General features: G+C 38.8%; 1 protein-coding gene across 2 annotated transcripts in view; it reads left to right on the forward strand.

The window, feature by feature from the left end:
• Window positions 1-973: 973 nt before the first annotated feature.
• LOC134672502 (protein lozenge-like) overlaps window positions 974-18,756 on the forward strand; it is a 105,480-nt gene continuing 87,697 nt past the window's right edge. Inside the window, exons 1-2 of one of the 2 annotated variants that reach the window (XM_063530442.1) lie at window positions 974-1,744; window positions 18,009-18,248. In XM_063530442.1, coding sequence (XP_063386512.1) covers window positions 1,621-1,744; window positions 18,009-18,248 — 364 coding nt within the window. In that variant the 5' untranslated portion in view covers window positions 974-1,620. The remainder of the gene's footprint in view (window positions 1,745-18,008; window positions 18,249-18,756) is intronic. The other variant, XM_063530443.1, reaches the window with a different exon arrangement.

An 18,756-nucleotide genomic window follows, 5' to 3' on the forward strand; every position in this document is an offset into this window, starting at 1 on the left:
CCACTCACTAAAACATGTACATATAACAGAAACTCTTAACTAACTCTTAAGGTACTAAATACAATTATTTTCAGGGTGATGTCTAGATTTTTGTAAGGATATTCCATTTTTTTCTTATGACAACCCTAGTCCCGGGAGCGTCCGCGACGTGACGCAACAGGTGTATTTTTACGTCCGCGCGTCTTCGCGACGAGGGCGGGCCCGCGCCACGCCCACCGCTCGCCACGCCCACCGCCGTCTTACGAAACTTCACGAGAAGTCGAAGCGAACTCGAGCGCTATGGCTTAAAGGACTCGCATCCGGGACATGTTTAAAAAAAACTCGAGCGCTATGCATTTGTTTTTCATGGTTTTTTAACGCGCGCTTTGAGCGTTTTTGTTTTTACATGGCCGAGGTATAAAACTTTATTGTGTTGTGTAATTAGTTTTATATTGGAATAATTTATTATGTATTCCAATTTAATAGTGAACTGTACAATAGTAATATACTGATACTGGTAATTAAGACGTACGATTTCAAATTTCAGCCCACAACATAATTACTTAAGTGCTTGTTGTTATAATAAACTGACCACAAGCATCATTAATTGTAGTCGAGCGTGGATATTAGATCTATTAGCTTTATTTGAGTTTAAGTATTAATTATAATATTATGTTACTTGTTAACAAACTTCGCTGTGTTTGAAAATCTGATAATAATTAGGAACGCTGGTTTTATTGATGTCTCTTTTCACTCAAACCGCAACGCCTAGAGCAGAAGAGCGAGACATATCTACAAAATGAAAAAGCTCATAATATTTCCCCCGCAACAATGGAGCTAAACAAAAATATTTAATGGCACAACTTTCTCACATCCCGCTCGCACGCTGACTTAAACAAGCGAGCGTGAACAGGATAGAGTCGTGCATTTTCCCAACAAATGAAGCGTGGCTGAACCGCAGATTGACCGCAGAGAAGCGAGTGACAGAATGACGGGCTCAGTCGTACACGGTCGGGCGGCGAGGAGACACGCGCGCACACGATCTCACCCGAGCACTCACGGACATACCCGAAGTTGACGCATCGGGAAACTCGGACGCAACAGCTGATCGCGAAGCCTCGCGCCCGCGCACGTCTTGAGACTATTTCTGAGAAACTTTAATCCGAATGTCGTCGAATTTGTATAAAATTATTAGACGAGTGAGTCAGCTAAGATGACGAAAGTTAAACTGAAGCCAAGGGCGACGTAGAATGTGAACTGAGGAAAAATTGTTTGTTTAATTGTGAGTTTATGTGTTTGTTGTGTCCGGATAATAATATAAACAGACTAATTAGTTGTAAACAGACTTCTTGCTATTTAAGACTGAAGTATAGACATTTTAATTAAATCCAAAGAATAATTATCAACATAAAAACAATAATCATTAAATCGGGAAACAAAAGAATCCAATTGGAAGTGCGCCAAACATTACCATAAAAAAAAACAATTGGAGAAAGTATCCCTATACACAGATCCAATACCCAAACAGAGAAACACAAGGACTCGTCGTTATCAGAAGTGCCGTGTGGTGAAAAATACACAGACTAATTATACAAGACAGAGTAACAAAAAGACAGTGGTTTTTGTAGTGATGCAGTGAGGATGCACCTGCCGTACGAGGCGCGGGGCCGGCGCCGGCGGGAAATGGACCCGGAGCCCTGGTGGCTGCAGTCCGTCGTGGACGAGACGCTAGCGGAGCACCCTGACCTCGGTGAGAACCATCTAGGTAAAGCTAATGAATGGAAGGCAAAAAATGTAAACAAATATGGCTGACATGAACCATATCTACGAACTATACCAAAATAATTATGTATGTTATTATTTAACTAAATAAATAAGTATTAACCTAATGAAACTTGTACCTAAGGTTTATTAAATGTATTTAAAAAAAATTGAATGTTGTAATTATGCTCTTTTAAATTCCGTGCCTACCTACTTTACAAAATAGTAATGGTAAATTGGTTTGTTTACATTTTTTGCCATTTCTGTTGAATTCCATTATACATATAACAATTGTTATGAAATAAGTTTATTTTTATAAATTGTATTTGTTAATACAATTGTACAGATGCCAACCACAATACATACATAAAAATTATACATAGACATAGGTATATAATGTGGTACGTTCCACACTAAAAAGGAAAAATATTAATATTTAAAGTTAATTAGAACAGGCGTTTATATTATATGTCGCAAGTACAATTTAAAGTAAATAAAATAATTAATGCAGACTTCATTTTAATTATAGTTTAATTTTGTGCTCATATAGGTACAGTTACCTGTCGCACAACGAAGACCGCAAAAATATCTGACACGATCTTATTTGTAGAGCCAAAAGAGCGTGTCACATATTTTTGCGGACTTCGAAAAGTAACATATTATTGCAGGTGACTGTACATATGTATGTGAGCATATACGTACGACGCACCAGACACTATGTGCTAGAATGACATGCCTATTGTTATTTTTTATTTTCAGTCCAATCAAGTATTACACTTTCCATAGTACCCAATGATATTACTCTTACCATAGAGTAATATTACTCTATGCTCTTACATTAAAATATTGTCAGTAGGTATTTGTTACTGTTTGTGTCTGGTCCGAAATATGTACCAATTTAACTAATTATCATAGTAATAGTCAAGAATAGTTAATAATTTAACAGTTTATCTAATTAATTAAAGATTAATTAGTCACAAACTAGATTTTCGATAAATAAACGCATAAAATAAGATTTTAACTATCATAATAAATATTGCCTTCCACGATTAATAACGTCTTCTTTTTTAAGCTTATGTACGTACATATTAAAATATTTATGGCCCTTTCTTGGTAACTTGCCGCCCTTGCCGGTCTAATATACGTACCCGTTTGTATAATATTATAATACCTACTTATACCTAATAAACTTATTTACCTATACAATAGAAATTTCGATACTCACTCTATTAACAATTTATAAAAATGTTTAGCTGCCTTAGCTTTTTTGCTCGGGGATAAAAGTAGGTACAGATTCAGCTAAAGTAATTCGTGCACGAGAATAGTTAGTTATAATTACATATTAAACTAACAAAAATTTAATAACATTTAAAAATCCTCAAAACCTAATCGTAATTTTAAGTTTTATTATTAATTTATAACACAAAATTAATTTATTAAAATATTTCCTCCTGAACTTCGGTCGTTGAACCACTAATAAAATTTCAAAAAGTTTTTATTATGACTATAGACCTATAAGCAATGATCGTACATTTTCCAGCATTTTTGGTGCAGCAGAGTGGTGTTAACGGAATTGGTTATAGATAATTTCAACTGAAATGGTATATTAAGGTTAATATTAACGTAATTATCGCTAATTAATCATTAGAGCCCAAATAATTTATACCAATTCCGTTAACACCACTCTGCTGCACCAAAAATGCTGGAAAATGTACGATGTCTGCCTATAAGTAATGTTACAAGATTATTTTATATAGCAAACTATCTGAATAGTTTGTGAATATTGATTATACAGAATATACAGATACGATGAAAATAGGATAGCGACTTCAAAGAAAAGACATCAACGCAGGCGATATTTGATGTCTGTCGCGGCTACGTCTTCTTTTTAACCGACTTCCAAATCTCAAAGAAGGAGGTTATCAATTCGGTTGGCCATTCCTGGCTCTTCACGATGGGCCAACGCCGGCCACTCCAAGGGACGCATTTATGCGTTAGAGGGAGCAAGTGATATTGCTATCTCATTCTACCGCATGGCTGCGTCCCTTGGAGTGGGCGGCGTTGGCCCATCCTGTAGAGGAGCCATTAAACAGAAGCGAAATGCTAGTAGAAAAGTGGGTGGTTTTACCTCCTTTTGTACATAGTGTACCATCTACAATAATCTTTCATCGGCCCCCATGGAAGTCGGTTTTTTTTTCTTAAAAATTATTATAGATTTAAAAACACTTAATTCTACTTGTTAATTATTAAGTAATTACAAACAAATTATTAACTTTTTCACGCTGTGCCTTAAACCATGATGTGTCAAACGAGTGAAATAAAAAATTGGTTTCTTTAGTTAAAATCGTTTCTGGGATTAGGTCTGTATTCCCTCACACTAGAAGATACCTAAACACATATAATATTATATGATATGAGTGGAGAAGTGTAGAGCTGCCATAGGAAAAATTAGCAAGCGGAGTCACGATCCTCAGCAGTTAGGGACCGACTTACTTAGAAGAAGAGAGCAAATAACCTACCCCTACCCTACCCAATGACTTACTTTGAACATGCCACCATTTATCTGAGTTTAAGGTTTCAGTCAGGTCAGGTTGGTACAATTAAATAAAAATCGGTAATACTTATTCATGTGAAGGATAATAAAGGAATTCGATGAAACTAGCGATCCGTATGAAATTATACATCTTCCTCAAAAATCACTCTATCGATAGGTGAAAACCACATGAAAATCTGGTCAGGGCTATAACCGCAAAAATCGAAGTTCGCAAATTGCGGGGATCTTTCTCTTTTACTCCAATGACGGCGTAATTAAAGTGACAGAGAAAAATCCCCGCAATTTGCGAATTTCGATTTTCACGGTAGCCCCTCTCCCCTCTGTACTGTTTGTATTTATCGCGAACATACATGTCAGTATAGGACACACAATCAGACAGAGGCGGTTACTTTGTTTTATAAGATGTAGTGATGATATACAAGCGTTTTTAGGGTTCCGTACCCAAAGGGTAAAACGGGACCCTATTACTAAGACTTCGCTGTCCGTCCGTCCGTCCGTCCGTCCGTCCGTCCGTCCGTCCGTCCGTCTGTCACCAGACTGTATATCACGAACCGTGATAGCTAGACAGTTGAAATTTTCACAGATGATGTATTTCTGTTGCCGCTATAACAACAAATACTAAAAACAGAATAAAATAAAGATTTAAATGGGGCTCCCATACAACAAACGTGATTTTTGACCAAAGTTAAGCAACGTCGGGAGGGGTCAGTACTTGGATGGGTGACCGTTTTTTTTGCTTTTTTTTTTGTTTTTTTTTTTGCATTATGGTACGGAACCCTTGGAACGCGAGTCCGACTCGCACTTGGCCGGTTTTTTTTTCTTACCTATTTTGCCTGTACATACCTTGATTTTCATTAAGCCTGCTGTTGCCCGATAGGTCGATATTTCAGTTACATCCCGTATGCCCTGTTTTCATTGCTCTGCTCTTTTACCGTTTTTTTTTATTTGTATCAGAATTCTAATATAATTATTCCCAAGTCCAAAAGTCGTCACCGTTCCACTCTGCAGTTGATAAGAGACAAAACCTATTACAATTAGCGACAATCACCTCGGGTTAGGGCGCACTCACGGTAATGAGCTCGTTGAATGAGCCCTAATGAGCGCTTGTCCGACATAACCGTCGATATTTCTACGCGTATTCGAAAAGGCAACCGGTTTGTATAAACTACTAGGGCGCTTACGACATTTTGGTTGTGTTATAATTTGCAATTGATGCTGAAAAAGGGAATATGTCTGTTTGTATTGCTAAAACGCTGAGAACCATTCTCTTTTGGCATGTTTTGCCCTATGTTGGGCTTTGAATCAAGTATTCTGGTTTCCTATAGCTTTTAAGGCTCCTCTTCACGTTGGGCCAACGCCAACGCCAACGAGGGACGCATTTATGCGTTAGAGGGAGCAAGTGATATTGCTATCTCATTCTACCGCATGGCTGCGTCCCTCGTTGGCGTTGACGTTGGCCCAACGTGAAGAGGAGCCTTTATGGTTGACAAGAATAATTTAAAAGATAGAGGAGGTACCCAATGTGGACGTCACTATAAAGCAGGATCTTAAATGTCGCTCTTAATTAATTTATCGTGGATATTGACGTCCACGATATGTGGTTGCGTCCACGGTATTTCTTCTTCTAGGTCCCTCTACTCTAATATACTGCTAAAACGTCATAAATGGCCACGGTAGAGTACTTACCTAATATCAAAGCGAAAATTTATGTACGAGTAAAGGCTTGGCCACACACAGAGCGCGACGCAGCGCCGCGTCCGCGCCGCGTGATGCCTGGTCAAACAGGGCGCGCGCCGATCGCGCCGGCCTCACGCTCTCAACACGCCCTCATCGCGCGCGTGAACGCGGCGCACCGCTCGCTGCCTAACGTCCGATCCTACTGATGTGAGTGATGTGACCTTGCGCGACGCGGCGGGCCGCCGCGTTCGCTCGGCGCAGCGCTGCGCACGCGCCGCGCGGCCCCTTGCGTCCGCGCGGCGCGCGGATTGTTACTCGGCCGAGTAAAAATTCCATACTTCGTTTTACTGTCTCGCCACTCCACTCGGTACGTGTAACCGAGCCCTAATCTCCCAGACGTCAAAACTTACCAAGATAAATGCAATTTTGATTTGTCAAAAAAAAGATTCAAATTAGAATGGAACAGGAGACCTTTTCATAGGCCTCCGGGCGGCTAGAGGATAAGGGTAGTTTAGTGTTGTTTTATTTATATCTCCGTTGACATTTGCTGGGACGTCATTCTTTCCGTGAATTCAGCTGAAACGTCGGAATTTAAGATTATATCGCGGTAGACCCGTTTTGTGTAATTAAATATATTGTCCAAGTATTTCTGGAAGCGACTTCCTTCAGTGCACTCTTCTTCCTCGCCTCCTCGCGTTATCCCGGCATTTTGCCACGGCTCATGGGAGCCTGGGGTCCGCTTGACAACTAATCCTATGATTTTATGTAAGCACTAGTTTTTACGAAACCGACTGCCATCTGGCCTTCCAACCCAGAGGGGAAACTAGGCGTAAAGGGGCCCACTGATTAACAGTCCTCCGGACGGTATCGGCCTGTCAGTTGTTCGGAACTGTCAAATTTTTGTTCTAACTGACAGGCCGATACCGTCCGGCGGACTGTTAATCAGTGGGCCGCTTGATTGGGATCAGTCCGGTTCCCTCACGATGTTTTCCTCCACCGAAAAGCGACTGGTAAATATCAAATGATATTTCGTACATAAGTTCCGAAAAATTCCAAACAGAACAAGACAAGGTAACGAAGAAAATCAGTAGCAAGCACATTAACGAGGCTGGCGAAAAACTCGTTACGTTAGTGCATTAACTATAATTTGTTCCGACATTACACACGTCACGAAATCTAATCAACTGATTCTAATGACTGGATAGAAAGGAAGCTGACAACTGCTATAGTAAAATTCGAGTTGGTAAATAGCCTAGGTAATACATATTTGTGTAATGATAGGTATATTATCAAATCGGCACTCATTTGTAGCTATTAACAGTTACTTTTATTCTTGAAGTGAAAACTTCTTTAGTGGCGCTGTGCACTTTTTGTGATGGGGCAAAAATGTTAAACTCGCGACAGATCACGTGACCGACAGATTCGACAGATTGAAAATTCGTATGACGGACACGGGACCTGATCGAAAAACTGTTACAATGTCATTGAGTTTTCACTTCTGCCGGCACTCCCGGAGAGCAAAGCCGTTGTTTTTTTTTACATATTTTTAAACCTTATTGCACAAGAATACGAATAATAGAAATTTTGCACCGACTTGAATTATACATTGCACCACACTTTGTGTTTTTGGGGGCGATAAATCGGTCTAGCTAGGTTATATCTCTGGGAAAACGCGCATTTTTGAGTTTTTATATGTTTTCCGAGCAAATCTCGGTCTCCCAGATATTATAAATTAAATAGTAATAAATAAGTCAAGTCCAAATAAGACAAAAAATAGATCGTAACGTCATACGATCATAATATTATTATGTTATTGACGTTACCACCTATCACGTAAAACCCCGTTTATTAATGAAGTTGATGCATCACCGCTGCCTTGCATCCTAAGCAGACTCAGAGGGGCTACCGCAAAAACCGAAATTCGCAAATTGTGGGGATCTTTCTCTTTTACTCCAATGAAGGCGTAATTAGAATGACAGAAAAAGATGCCCGCAATTTGCGAACTTCGATTTTGGCAGTTATAGCCCAGATCATACAAGGTTTCGTTCGTAAATTTAAGAGTTAGACTCTTGTCGGTGTAGCTCTCTCCATTTGACACTATCCAGGGCCGCCTCCTTGATTTCCTTATACGACATTACAGCTACCTTTTCTTTTATTTGTGTTTTGTAGCTTATCCTCGGCCTTCCCCTTCCTCTCTTGCCTGCAATCCTGCCACTCATTGGTCATTGGTCATTATGCAAAATGCAAATAAAAGCTTCATGTCGTATAAGGTGACCAATCATTTTCCCTCTCCTACTATACTCTCTATCTCAGAAGGTACTGCACCGAAAATGCTATAATATTTACGATGTCTGATCATAAGTCATAACTCTACTGACTAGGCTAGGGGGCTGACAACACGTTCGTAAGTTGTAAGTGTAAGAACAGCTAGACAGACATAGGAAAGCATTTTTGCCGAAGCTGAAACAGAGATCTTTCTTCTTTCTTTCCCCTGCCCTTATCCCACGTTATGTGGGGTCGGCACAACATGGTTTTCTCTTCCATTCTCCTCCGTCTTTCGTCTCCTCAGCACTCACTCCTTTCTTTCTCATATCCTCTTTCACACAAGCTGAAACAGAGATAAATCAAATAAATCATGGTCACGTGTCACCAGAATGATTATAATGAATGACCAAGTTAATTAAACGCCTTGAAACCCCTCTATGAATGAACTCGATCGTCATGTAGTGATTGAATAGTCGCCGGCGCATCCTGCGACCCTTATCCGACCGCACGGCGGTTTGCGGCTCTATAATTTGTATAGATACCAACTTCCGTAAATATAGAAACCGCGGTTACACTATTAATGCTTTTTATGACTTCCCTCACCGTTGCACGGTTAGTTTTTCCACTAACTGGTTTGCTAGTTAAAAATTGACACCGACTTGCGGTGGATACTTTGAAATTGAGATACCTACCTACTGTAATATTAGTATCAAAACAATTCGGTCATAAAATAATACATAAATAACATTGGTTGGTAAACTCGCGAAGTCGCGGAATAGTGAATTTTTTGGTTTTGACTTATCAAATCAAATCAAATATCATTTATTATCAGGCAACTAAGGCCCACAGATACATACCTTACAAACTAACATACATACAATAGTAAAATCTTACAAGCTAAAAAATTATTTAGGCGACACAACCATCTCAAACGGGGGTACTCTAGTAACTTAAGCTCTATTTTGGGGTTTAGCTACTTTTTACAAAAAGTGTATACCGTAAAACGGGGTGAGTAGGTTTCGCGGGGAGAGTTGGGTTATGAATGGGGAGAGAAGGTTTGAGAGGGGGGTGAGAAGGGATTTTAAGGCTACTGCTACAAAATAATGTATTCCAATTTAAAATGGGGCTATAGTAATACGCATAATAAAAAAAAATCGATCCAACAATCTTCCAAAATCACCTTTGTATGAAAAACCCTCTCACCCCAAATACGAGGCACTACGGGGTGAGGTGGGTTTTCCTCTTTATCGTCAAAGTTATGAAATGGAACTACCCAAAATAAAATACAAACTAAAATACAAACGTCCGAACCACTTAGGTACCATTCAGTTTCCACATGTAAAAATAAAATTTTATCGAGGTTTGAAAGTCAAATTTCACCCAACTCACCCCATTTTACGGTAATATTTATAAAACTATTGATTCATCAACAACGTAGAAGGTAAATTGTAACTTTAGTCTGCGTATGATCCAGGCAAGCGAACAATAACAATGTAATACATATACCTATCCTTTTTATGTTGCTGTTGTCGCTTTTAATAGGGTATTATATTATATTGTATTTAATAAATTATTTTACTCCATGCATGAAATAAAGCACCAGACAATTATTAGAAAAACACAGATAAGAGTTATTTTTAAACACAAGTTCTATTTAATAAATCGGTAAGAAATATAAAAAATAGAGTTGACCGTGACGTCACGATGTAATGTTTCATATAAATTCCATATTAGCAAATCGTTTTGACAGCTCTAAGGGCCCCCCCACATGTGGCGTCTTTCGAGCGTCGGCGTCTGTCGGCGTCGGTCCAGCGCTATGGAAAATGACGTCGCTGCGCAGTTGCGTCGACGCTGCGTCGACGTTGCGTCGACGTTGGCCATAGAATTGTAGACGCCGACGCTCGAAAGACGCCAGATGTGGGGGGGCCCTAAAAAAGTAACTGATTTGACTAGTAGGAAAATACCCTATTATAGATTTTTGTGGATCCACGGTGTTCCAAGAGTGGATAGTATTTAGGTCCATTCTGTCCAATTAGTCTTGTCACTCTCGTCGGAAATGTTGCATTTTTAGGGTTCCGTACCCAAACGGTAAAACGGGACCCTATTACTAAGACTCCGCTGTCCGTCCGTCCTTCCGTCCGTCCGTCCGTCCGTCTGTCTGTCACCAGGTTGTATCTCACGAACCGTGATAGCTAGACAGTTGAAATTTTCACAGATGATGTATTTCTGTTGCCGCTATAACAACAAATACTAAAAACAGAATAAAATAAAGATTTAAGTGGGGCTCCAATACAACAAACGTGATTTTTGATCGAAGTTAAGCAACGTCGGGCGGGGTCAGCACTTGGATGGGTGACCGTTTTTTTGCCGTTTTTTGCATTATGGTACGGAACCCTTCGTGCACGAGTCCGACTCGCACTTGCCCGGTTTTTTTTAATTTGATAAACTAAACTCATTATCCTCCTTTCTGCAGGAGTCAGGATAAAATGGTTCCACAGCGCTTCTTAGAATAACATGACGAGATGTTTCTTCTGCGAATATAATTTTATGCACCTGTAATATGTATCTGTTTGGATGTATTAGGTAAGGCATGCGCTGATATTTCACTCAACTACCCGAAAAAAAATTTGTTTCTGTCGTGTACGTTTTTACGATCAGATTTTTTAAATTACAGAATTATTTTTTAATTTTTTTTAAGAGTGAACAGGCACCTTCTGGGCGAGCTCGCTCCATCGTAGGCCACGTCTACGCCTCGGCTAGTCTGTGGCCATGAGTAAGCCCATTCATAATAAAAAAAAATTAGATTAAATTTTTGTTAAAACTTATACTACACCTACATTATAAAATATACCAATAGGTTCATCATGCAGGGTGGTGTTTTTCATTTTACTGACTCGATTAATCAAAATCATTATTCATCACCATATACGCATATAAATTCATGATTTCCAGAAAACCGACATTATTTATATTGGAAATAGGAGTAATGTATCTACCTACCTACTGTATATTTTTCCTGGAATGACTACACATATAACATATAGCGTCCATGTTTTAATGCGAAATGTAATTTTAGGCTCTTAGTAAAAATAATTCTGATTTTGTAATTAAAATATATTTTGTTCTGGGTAAATACCTAAGTAATATTATTTGTAACTATTATTACCCTATTTTGTTTAAAACAAGTGAATATCGTATTTATAGGCAGAGAGAATTATGCTCTCCTTTTCTCATACCACGGTATATATCTTATTTATTTATTTAAACTTTATTGCACAATAAAAAAATTGTTCAAAAGGCGAACTTAATGCCAGAAGGCATCCTCTACCAGTTAACCCTCGGGCCAAACAGAGAACAAGTAGTACTTAATAGGTACAAGAAAAATTAAAAGTATGTATATCTTGTATGTAAAAAAATTTTTTTACCCGAAAAAGAGGTGAATTTTTTTATTGTACTAAATTAGTTTGCCAGATCACACGTCATCGCAATTTTAAATACTTAACTACGTTCTAGTAGGATTGAAAACAAGCAGGTACGTAACATACTGGTTAGATATTGAATACACATACGACACGACAACGATACGACAACTACCTACATTATTATGGCCCAGGCCCCATAGACAATATGCCAATCGCTAACGCTCAGTAGCGAACGAAACGCAACTGTCACTGTCACACTAATATGGAAGAGTGATAGAGAGACACAAAGCGATATTCGATGGCGAAGTGCAAGCAATTGTCACTTTGGGGGGGGGGGGGGGCTGGAAGTAATGCTAATACTGTCGCTGATAGTGCATGAAGTTCATTTTAACCATGTCAGTATCACAACATAACGTAATTATAGAAGTTAATGTTAGGAAAATTAATTTTGTTACGGGTAGGTTTAGGTTTGTCAATCGAATATGGCAAACTAGAGTTAATTGTATATCAATCAATTGTTTCAATTATCGCTGTTAATGAAAATGAAACCATTTATTTCAGTGATAACACAGAATGACAATATACAGTAAAGCTTATATACCAATTAAATAAACGAACATAGTAATCATTAAAACTAAACTACCTGTATTATATAATAATATTATCCCTATATTTTCAGAAAAAAAAGGGTGGTCTAAACAATGAACAATTGTAATTGTGTACCTAGTTCTTTCACTTATATTTAAATATTCACCTCTTAAAAATGTTAACTACACCGTTTTATTCCTGTACACCTGTGCTGTACACAGTGTAGCACACGGAAAAATGTCTTCTGCCAGCTCTATAATAAAACCGGGCAAGTGCGAGTCGGACTCGCGCACGAAGGGTTCCGTACCATATTGCAAAAAAAAAAACAAAAAAAAAAGCGGTCACCCATCCAAGTACTGACCACTCCCGACGTTAACTTTGGTCAAAAATCACGTTTGTTGTATGGGAGCCCCATTTAAATCTTTATTTTATTCTGTTTTTAGTATTTGTTGTTATAGCGGCAACAGAAATATATCATCTGTGAAAATTTCAACTGTCTAGCTATCACGGTTCGTGAGATACAGCCTGGTGACAGACGGACGGACGGACGGACGGACAGCGAAGTCTTAGTAATAGGGTCCCGTTTTACCCTTTGGGTACGGAACCCTAATAACGAAACTTGTTTAGTAAAAAGTCGTCAACTTTATCTCACGGCAATAATGCAAAGGTCGACTAGGGTCCGGAAACGCCAGAATATTTTGATATTTTCGGTTGTTACGTGCCACTACATGCGCCCGCGACTTACGCCTGAGACTACTATCCGCAAAACAAACTGACGACTTCTCATTCACACTTGCGTGATGGTAGCAAGAGTAAGCGAGATAAGCTCGAATATCATTGTCACTACGGCAATTAGTTAACTTCACAATTAAGCATAATACTTGCATCGGGCTGAATCGACCTGATGCCGCGGCGAACATGCTACTCTGCTGACAAACGAGCTTCCGATAGGTAGTCCAAGGCCACCCTGACTTAGGTCGAGGTATAGTACCTTTTTTCTGCGTGGTTGGCGTATGTGTTGCCACTAATTCTTACTTTATAAATCAAGTCCCCACTCATAATCAGCGACACGGATTGCCGCGGCGGCCGCGGCATTATGCTGGATAGGTTTCCAGTTTTAGCGTCTAATGTTTTTGTTTCAAATGTATGTGTTTTTGATGTAGGTACTACATATACATATGTGGTGTTAAATAAATGTATTTTCTTCCTTCTTTCAATATAATTTGATTGCCAACCACCTCGTCCGCCCCAACCACTGTCAGAAACTACAAGTCTCGCAGTGGTCACGATCATTAGCATCGTTCCTAACCGTATTGGGGTTATAGTGATATGACCCCGGTCCTCAGTTTGGCTTGCGGCTACTATTGTAAACACAGGGTTTTCCTCAAACAATCGCTTTTTATCTAAGCGTTGTTAATTAGTCGCAAGCCATGCGTGTGATAATACTTTATTAGGTAAACCGCATAACACTCGAACGTCTCGAACTAAAATTATGTCAATCACGACTGTGTAATATTGGTTTTATATATAGGTTTTATTGACTTTACAATTGAAGTCTCATTTTTATGCATGTATATGTAGCCGCCGTGCAGGTCAGGATCTCGACGACTCAAATAAAAAGCTTCAATTCTTAGTGAACTGATATATTCCAAAGGTACTGGTTTACAAGAGCTTTTTTGATGAAACGCTTAAATGCAGAAGTGGTGTGTTAGCTAGGGTTCTAAGTGACAAAAAAAGGTCGAACCTTTTTTTTCTTGATTAAAGCATGAAACTTGGCACAGTTGTTCCTTATATCAAACCAAGCCGATTTCGATCGGTAGCCCGAAGGAGCCCCCCCTCTGGGGCCGGAGAGGGGGGGGGTCAAAGTACCGCTCGCCCGGCTTCATTCTTAAAATTCTAACAGGCCCCGTTTAGCTAATAGGTCATATTTGGTATCAATTTCGGATAAATCAATATCGTAGAATTCATTTCTGGTATAAAAAATTAGCAATTTGTAGAAAAAAATAAAAAAAAACTCAAAATATCTAATTTTTCAAGTTTAATTTTTGTTTCTTATTTATTGTCAGAATTAAACTGCCTGGTTTTTCTACATTGAAAAAATATGATGATAAAGCCTATTTAATGCAAATTTTAAAAACATAACTTTTACATATCTTTATTAAGAGGAAATTGCATAAAAAAAAACTTATATCGTCTCGCGCCGGTGAATATCTTTTTACCGACATCGGAATCGATATAGACAACATCCGAAGTACACACTCTGGAGACCGATTAAAAGTTTTGTTTATTGTTGTAGATAGATAAAGATAGAAAAGCGTACAAATATTTTCTTATGTGTCGTTCAGTGAAAAAAGGGACCTTGGAAAAAATTATCACAGAGCCTCGCGTTTGTATAGAAGCATACTCGTAGGTATTTAGTTAGTGCCAACCACTCCATGGACTCCATGGTCGCTGTTCTCAATAGGGGATATTACTGCAATGTTCTGCCGCCAAAGTGCAGCACTACCGACTCTAGTAAATTCATAAACTAACTTATACATACTGTACCTTAAACTGTTTTTTGACAAGTTTTCACAGACAATAAAATATGACATTGATGCATCAAGGCGGTTTGTTAACCAGGGCCTATCGGTAAAAGCGAAAATCGAAATTAAGTTATCTGCCTCTTTATCGAATATGCAAGAGTGATAGAGGGATTAGACAACGAAACTTCGATTTTCTTGTTTCGCGGCAGACCCCCAGATTGTTAGTGATTGACAGATAGTGGTAGTGGCGCTACCTACGCAGAGTTTTGCGTAATATTCCCTATTAATAAGAAGTAAACTATAAGTATTATTTAATCTGCTTACTTATTACATTATACCACACTTTAATGTTGCGTCTTGTGTATTAATGCAATTCCTTCCCCCGACACATGAATGGATACATTTCATAATTCACGTATATATGTCAGTTTCAACCATATTCTGGCCACAGCAGGGTTGTCAGAACAGTTTGGAAACAGTCATCTGCTCCTTGCTTCCATTCCCAAGAAGACGGACTGAGCAAGTTTGACGACGAACTAATGTCTGATCCCAAACACCAACCACACGGTACACTGCGCGTAATGAGGCATTTATACGGCTCCCTTTTGAACAGGTACATTATACAACTCTTCATTTCAATATCCCGGTGTAACTTGTCTTCTTCAATATTGCACTTATTACCGAACATATAATATCTCATTTTAGTATTTTAGGGGAATGCTTTTAGCCACCGCTATTGCTCCATCTTGTAAGAGCTTGGATCCTTGTAGTAGCATGGCTGAACTCTGAACAGGTTCCATGTTTCGAACTCACTTTTTCTAAACTTTCAGCTGAATGCTCGAAACAGGGGTAAGACTTCAACTCTTTTAGGGTAAATAAAAGAGTTTATTTAAGTAGCTTACAGAATAGATAATTTTATTGGCTTAAAAATAGAATTCCCTGGCCTATTGTGGATGCAATGGAGTGACATGTGATATAATTGAGTTTTCCACTGTGTCAACGTGAGCCCACAAATCCTGTAGTTGGGGAAATATTCGTACGCATGAATCTAGTCTAGCTGCTATAACTACATCGTCTATGTCTACTGTGCTTATCAATACCTTGCAATGACTGTTTTACAGCATCTGCAACTAGGGCCATCATATGAAATGAATCGGACTCTTCATGGTTCTTGGAGTATTCGGAATCTCACGAGGAACATTACTTATAACATGTTTCTCTACACAATTTCGCGATGGCATAAATAAGGACTTATAACTGTTCGAAGTTTTGTCAACACAGTGTCTCAAAATGATTATACCTAGTGCTAAAGAAATGAGTTTCACTAAAATATCAGTGGTTATAAGTGAAGCTTATCATCATGGTAAATTTAACTCTTATATCTATCGGGCTCTGAAACACCAGGAGTCTTACTCGTATTCCAAGCATTCTCTCGATCGACCTTGTAATACTGTAAGCTCAATAAGACTTGTGATAATAAGACTAGATGATATATATATATGATAATATGTATTTGATAAATACACTCAAAACATCCATAGGTAATTCAGGAACAAGCTTTCACGATAAACACAAATATATGCCTTCTAGGATTTGAACCGGGTTCCCCATTTAATATATGGTGTATAAAAGTGAGATCTAAGCATAGACCCTTTTTAGCTTGGCCGATACAAGGATTCAAGCTCCTACAGGATAGAGCAATATCAGTAAATCTAATAAATAACATTCGCCAAAAGTTTATTATAACTTCATATGATGATATGTGAAATAGCCTTGTAAAGTGAATACCTTACTGATAAAGCCGTTGCTAAATAATAAAAAAAATGCCTGAAATAATTCTTTACTTGAATAGACTATTGAAACAGAAGCAGCCTTATCAGGATAGAATTATATGTTTGGGGCTTGGGGGCAGACGTTAGTTCCTCTTTAAACTTGCTCAGTCTGTCTTCTTGGGAATGGAAGCAAGGAGCAGATGACTGTTTCCAAACTGTTCTGACAACCCTGCTGTGGCCAGAATATGATTGAAACTGACATATATTATATACGTGAATGATGAAATGTACGCATTCATGTGCCGGGGGAAGGAATTGTTTTTTTAATACACAAGTCGCAAAATTAAAGTGTGGTATAATGTAATAAAAATATTTAATAATACTTACAGTTCTTATTCATTGAGAATAGCGACCATGGAGTCCATGGCGTGGTTTACACTAATTAAATACGAGTATGCTTCTATACAAACGCGAGGCTCTATGATAATCAGAGCTCGGATAGGGTGAGCTATTTGCCTTATATATGACATAAGACATGTCAAATTATAAGGCAAATAGCTCACCCTATTCGAGCTCTGATGATAATTTATTCCTAGGTCCCTTTTTTTACTGAACGACACATAAAAAATAGTATTTGTACACTTTTCTATCTTTATAATAGGATCTATAAAGGATCTACAACAACAAACAATACATTTAATCGGTCTCCAGAGTGTGTACTTCGGATGTTGTCCATAACGATGCCGATGTCGGTAAAAAGATATTCACCGCGCGAGACGATATAAGATTTTTTTTATGCAATTTTCTTTTAATAAAGGTAAGGACAAGTTACGTTTTTAAAATCTGCATTAAATAGGCTTTATTGTCATATTTTTTATATGTAGAAAAACCAGGCAGTTTAATTTTGATACTAAATAAAAAATAAATATTACACTTGAAAAATTAGATTTTTTATTTTTTTTTAAATTTTTTTCTACAAATTGCAATTTTTTTATATCAGAAATGAATTCTACGTTATTGATTTATCCGAAATTGATACCAAATATGACCTATTTAGCTTAACGGGGCCTGTTAGAATTTTAAGAATGAAGCCGGGCGGAGCGGTACTTTGACCCCCCCTCTCGGGCCCCAGAGGGGGGGCTCCTTCGGGCTACCGATCGAAATCGGCTTTATTTGATATAAGGAACAACTGTGCCAAGTTTCGTGCTTTAATCAAGAAAAAAAAGGTGTTTGCACTTAACATCCTCACTATGTTATTAGTATGGAGGCTGAAGAGTTCAATTAGATACCTTTCCTTTTAAACATGAGATGTGTAAATGTTTAGCCAGTATACCTAGAATCAAATATGACAAATGATACAATGTCACTTTTTTGATCTGAACAAATTATTTCTAAAAATAAAGAGGCGCATTTCAATGGCATCGCTTGAAAAATAAAAGTATTGACGAAGTCCTGTTCTTTTCAGTCCGCACCGGCAGTCCCGACTACATGTGCTCGATGCTGCCGCAGCACTGGCGCTCCAACAAGACCCTCCCCGGCGGATTCAAGGTCGTGGCCCTCAGTGACGTCATAGACGGAACGCTGGTTACCATCCGAGCCGGCAATGATGAGAACTGCTCCGCCGAACTGAGGAATAACACGGCGGTTATGAAGAATAGAGTCGCCAAGTTTAACGATCTGCGGTTCGTTGGGCGAAGCGGGAGAGGTAAGTTCATTTATGGCTTAAAAGATCAGATATCGAAGGGACGCTGGTTACCATTTGAGCTGGTATTGATGAGGACTGCTCTGCTGAATTCAGGAATAATACAGCGGTTATGAAGAATAGGATCGCCAAGTTTAACGATCTGCGGTTCGTTGGGCGAAGCGGGAGAGGTATGTTCTTTTATGGCTTAAAAGATCAGACATCGAAGGGACGCTGGTCACCATCCGAGCTGGTAATGATGAGAACTGCTCCGCTGAACTGAGAAATAACACGGCGGTTATGAAGAATAGAGTTGCCAAGTTTAACGACCTGCGGTTCGTTGGGCGAAGCGGGAGAGGTGAGTTCTTTTATGGCTTAAAAGATCAGACATCAAAGGAACGCTGGTGACCATCCAAGCTGGCAATGATGAGAACTGGTCCCCTTGCGGAGATCAGCGGTGAAAGAAGACGAGCGGGAATCAATTGCACGTTTTGTCTCATCTTCGCATCAATTTAAAGGCAGGATAGAGCGG

The sequence above is a fragment of the Cydia fagiglandana genome, chromosome 17 (assembly GCF_963556715.1).
Source record: "Cydia fagiglandana chromosome 17, ilCydFagi1.1, whole genome shotgun sequence".
Classification (NCBI taxonomy): Eukaryota; Metazoa; Arthropoda; class Insecta; order Lepidoptera; family Tortricidae; genus Cydia; species Cydia fagiglandana.